The following is a 4861-nucleotide window of genomic DNA, read 5'->3' on the forward strand; positions in this document are numbered from 1 at the left end:
TACTCATATACTGTTTTATATGAATTGCTGGCAAGATAATAGTAACATACCACAATTACCCGCCAATCACAACGATACATTGGTTATTGACAGTTCACAGAGCTGAACAGATACGAATCTAATTAAATCTAGATTCAACATTACTGCTGAGTTGGATGTCACTAAAAAGGCATTTAGAGGAGCTTAATTAGTGAGCTCTACAGTCAGTGACACCACTAATAACACCCTAAGTATCAGACTAAATAAGTAGTGAAGATCGGGTGTTTGGTTAATATATTTCTTTTGAAAAAGGGGAAATAAAGTTGGTTAGCTTTTGCCTTATTTTGCAGTAAAGAAATAATTTGAGAAATACAGATTTATGCAGATCTTGTTCAGGCATGCGTATGTGACACAAAACAGTGACAGAACTTTGCACGTTACATTTAAATACTTTAGTGTTTACATGGTTCTTTATTGAGGTTTTGCACGTGACGTCACGAGCTGGGAAATCCCCGAGGGTTAGCCATTGTCGACTTCAAGCTACCGCGTGTTTACCCCAGGCTTAGCAGTGTGAATATAACTTTACTCATCTTAGATGAGTTGATGTCTTGGCTTCCTCCGGTACCATCATGGTAATTGCTTTTTGTGCTGTTGGATGTAGCAATAGACAGGAACAAAAGCCCGGTCTTCCTTTCTATCGTTTTCCAAAAGACAAAAAGCGAGAAAATCGACGGATTTCAGCTGTCAATCGGAAAGACTGGGAACCATCAGACTACAACCGTCTGTGTAGTGAACATTTTATAGTAGGTATGAATGTTTATTTTTCAATAGCATAAAAATAAATATCAGATAAATGTATCCTTTTATACTATGGGGTAAAAATGTAAATGACCATCCAGCCCCAAAGCCAGGTAAAAGTTTTGATAATATGACAGTATAGGCCTGCATTATCGCCCAACATGACACACAAAACACAACAAACAAACTTGTCAGAAGTTTTGCCTCTGCCTTGTGCCTCGGATCAAACATAGATTAGAAGTTCCATGGTCATTTCAGTATGATATTTGAGTAATATTTTGATATATACTTAGATCTGACATGCAATAAACGTTATCACTCCATTTTTAGCAGCATTTAAATGACATTTCAATGTTAGAATTTTCCTGAAAGTCTGAAAATTTTACCATGTGGGCCAAATAGATAAAAAATAGTTTCACTTTAATTCAGTTCTTCATGAATAATTTATTTTTGCATCATAATATTAATAGTCTCAGACAGGCTGCCGACACATATAATTATGTTGATTAAATATCCAGGTGCCAAGAGTGATCACCCACTCTCCCCCTGACTATATTCCTGCTGTGTTTTCTCGCATCAAGTCACACCAGAAGAGATGAGCAGCGAATAATATTGTTGTGTCAGCGAGGTCACGTGATTAGTATCACGCCAAGTCCTTCTCGAACCTTCGTGAATTGTCGGGAGATTACTAGATATAGTGTAGTCTTGTATATATAAGACCGGCCAAGAAGTGACGGCAACAATGTGTGTAATTGAACTGCAGTCAGAGGTAATGAGTAATATTGTTGGCCACGTGAGACGTGAGTTATAGCGTTGTTATAGAGCGACTGTTGAAATTAAGTGTATCGTAAAGTTGTATTCGGAAAGAATAAACCAGTTTTATTTAAGGAAGGACTTGTGTCGCTAAAGTTTCGTCGGAACGAATTTACGGAAAATTAATTAACAAACGAAGATGTAACAATATGGTCAAGTTTCATACACGCCAGACAATGAAAAAAAAAGGAAGTTGTAAGGGGTGAATTGTGGAAACGATGCGGCTACGCTTCTCGTGACGTCAGAAAATAATTTTCTTTGCAAGCCGGCTAGCTTCAGTTTCTACGAGTATCGCTGTCGATGTTCTCCCTGCAGATGTTTAACATCCTCAGATATTGTTAGTGACGAAGTATCTGACATTATTTATTGCACTTTAAACTCTGCTGAGTTTATCCCACACGTGGTATATCAGGGTACTATAGACTCTAGCGAGACGTCCAATATGGTGGACAATCATGCATCACGTGATTTTGGTCACATGTCTGCAAAACCTCAATAGAACAAATGCTTGAATGTTTGCTTTGCTATTTTCCCCGAGACAAATTGAACCCTGAATTCTAACGTTATAAGCCTTCAAGCTTACCGTTGAATCATCGAGGGGGATAACTCAAGTATATCATGGATATATTATTCATGCTTGTACTCCATATATGCACTTTAATAGAATAAGTTAACGTTATCATATAGAAATCAAATAAGTTATTTTAAAGATTTCCTGCTTTAGGTCAGAATCTCACCCGAGTGTTTCATTTTTATCCTATAATATATAGGTATAAAAAATAGCTATATGTTTTTATGATTCTTTTCTAAGTTATCTATTAACAAAATAAAGTTTTTATACAAAACTCTAATAATACTTAAGCAGTATGAAGCCTTTGTTCTTAGTCTTACATTTTCCCCACAAATGTAATTCGTTAAATAAATTCTCTAAAATCAAAGTAAAAAGTGTAGCAATTTAATTTAAAATGACATAGATGTTCAATTTGAATACTTAGGCCTCTATGTAAAATGCCAGACTAACTAAAATAACACACTATATCGTATAGAACTCTTTTATCTACTGTTTGATACCTATCACTTCGTATGCTACAACCTATTACTTTTGAGTGGGCTATATTGTAAGATTCTGTGGTCTATTCTGCATAGGAACGAAAAAGCCACATATTATCAAACTCTATAAATAACTTACCTGAAAATTTGAAATATACTTAATTTTATCAAATTATTGGACTTGTACTAATACTTCCTTATGCACATGATAAAACAACTCTGATTAATTGCATTTCTTTAAGTGAGGAAGGTGGAAATTAACGATCAGTTTTGAGATGTGGTTTTTGGTGGCGCCATCTCGAGAGTATTTTCTGATACTCTATATTTACCTGACTTGTACTAATACTTCCTTATGCACATGATAAAACAACTCTGATTAATTGCATTTCTTTAAGTGAGGAAGGTGGAAATTAACGATCAGTTTTGAGATGTGGTTTTTGGTGGCGCCATCTCGAGAGTATTTTCTGATACTCTACATTTTTCTATAAGCTACCATGTCTCGTATGAAATAGTGATTTTGTTTAATATTACTGTAGCATAAATGATAGAATCAGATATGTTGACACTTTGCAAAACTTTGAAAGTTTAAGTACCATTTAACAGATAGATGGGCATCAAAATGTTGAGTTGTAGCCTGAGAAAACACCATTAAAATTAATAACATATAATATTCTTCTTCTTAGTTCCTGTCGTTCCTAGTGGAACATAGGGCTACAACAACACTTCGCCGACGGAAGTGTTGGTGCAGTTTTCTTTTTATGGAGCGGAGTTGCTAGGTCCTCTTATATAATCCTGGACTTGGGACCAGGCAATGGTGGTAGCATCCCTGTCGGGGAACGAACCCAATACCTTAGAAATCCAACGCGCTATTCACTGCGCTATAGGGACACGTAACATATAATAAAGAATATATATTTTATATAAGATTATTATAATTTTTGTCTTGAACTTCTTTGCACTGGACAGATCCTTGAGTGTTCCTGTATACAACTGTACTTCAGGCCCTGTTAATAAGATAACCTGGGCTGAATGGAATACAACGGTAATTGATCTGCTAATTCAAAATCCAAGTTGCCATGTGGTCCGCTACCCATCTGGGACGTTTCGGACAAGCCAGTTTTTGAACAAGATTTGGAGGATATTAGACCATTACATACCTGCATATCTGTTTGATTTTGTAGGTTTGCTTATTGGCCGGAAACGGCGGTAAGTATTGAAAAACAGATTGATGTGTTTTACCATGTAAACTCTTTATCGTTTAACTTGTTCATCATTACTCGCAAGGAAAGAAGTTATCATGTAGAAATCTCTGTTAATTAATTAGAAGTACTGTAGTCAAACTATAGAAAAGTTTCCTAACATGTTTGATGTTATGTATGGTGAAGATAGACAAAAGTGTTTTAAAGAGGTAGAACCTAATATTATCCACTATGGTTATGAAAAATTAACTTAACGTTCTAGAATTTCTGCTAAATAAGAAATCATTACTTAATAATGTATATTAAGAAACACCCAAGTCTTTTCATCCCCGAAACATTCTCAGCTCAAAGTATAAATAGAAATAAGTTCATAATTAGTAGTACATATCCAAATATATTGTAAATTGACATATTATTTCATTTGTACCTAAGCTAATATAACATGAGCTTTTATTTCTAAAAGATATTTTTGAAAATGTCAGTTTGTTGATTTTCTTTCACTTACCTTTCGTCCGCAGAGAGAGAATAATGAAAATCCAGAATTTTTAGAGCATATGGCTGTAAGGCCTATATCGATATCTGTTGTTTGTTTTTTAAAGATAACGTAAAGTAAAATCAAACAAATCAATGTACAACTGGATAAATACGTATACATAAACAGTCCATAAAAACATTGTGCACTTATGAATAAAAACAATATAGGGTTAGTTTGACTTGGGCCTACTTTATGTGCATATGGCTGTAAGGCCTATATCGATATCTGTTGTTTGTTTACTAACGATAACGTAAAGTAAAATCAAACAAATCAATGTACAACTGGATAAATACGTATTGTTACGACATCGGGGGTCACGTGACGCTAGTATCACGCCACAAGCTTCTCGAACGTTCACGTCCCTTCCTGAAATATCGGGAGCTTACTAGATCTCGGTATTCTTTTATATATAAGACGGTCACAACGTGACGGGGAGGTAATGAGTAATTGAACTGCGGACAGAGAGAGAATATTGTTGGGCACGTGA

The 4861-nt window shown here is 35.2% G+C and overlaps 1 protein-coding gene across 1 annotated transcript in view; it reads left to right on the forward strand.

Moving 5' to 3' along the window:
* LOC106463071 (fatty acyl-CoA reductase 1-like) overlaps positions 1-4861 on the forward strand; it is a 34549-nt gene that overhangs the window by 15505 nt on the left and 14183 nt on the right. Inside the window, exon 5 of the mRNA XM_013923042.2 lies at positions 3566-3846. Coding sequence (XP_013778496.1) covers positions 3566-3846 — 281 coding nt within the window. The remainder of the gene's footprint in view (positions 1-3565; positions 3847-4861) is intronic.

This window comes from Limulus polyphemus, unplaced genomic scaffold (genome assembly GCF_000517525.1).
Source record: "Limulus polyphemus unplaced genomic scaffold, Limulus_polyphemus-2.1.2 Scaffold1317, whole genome shotgun sequence".
NCBI classification, from domain to species: Eukaryota; Metazoa; Arthropoda; class Merostomata; order Xiphosura; family Limulidae; genus Limulus; species Limulus polyphemus.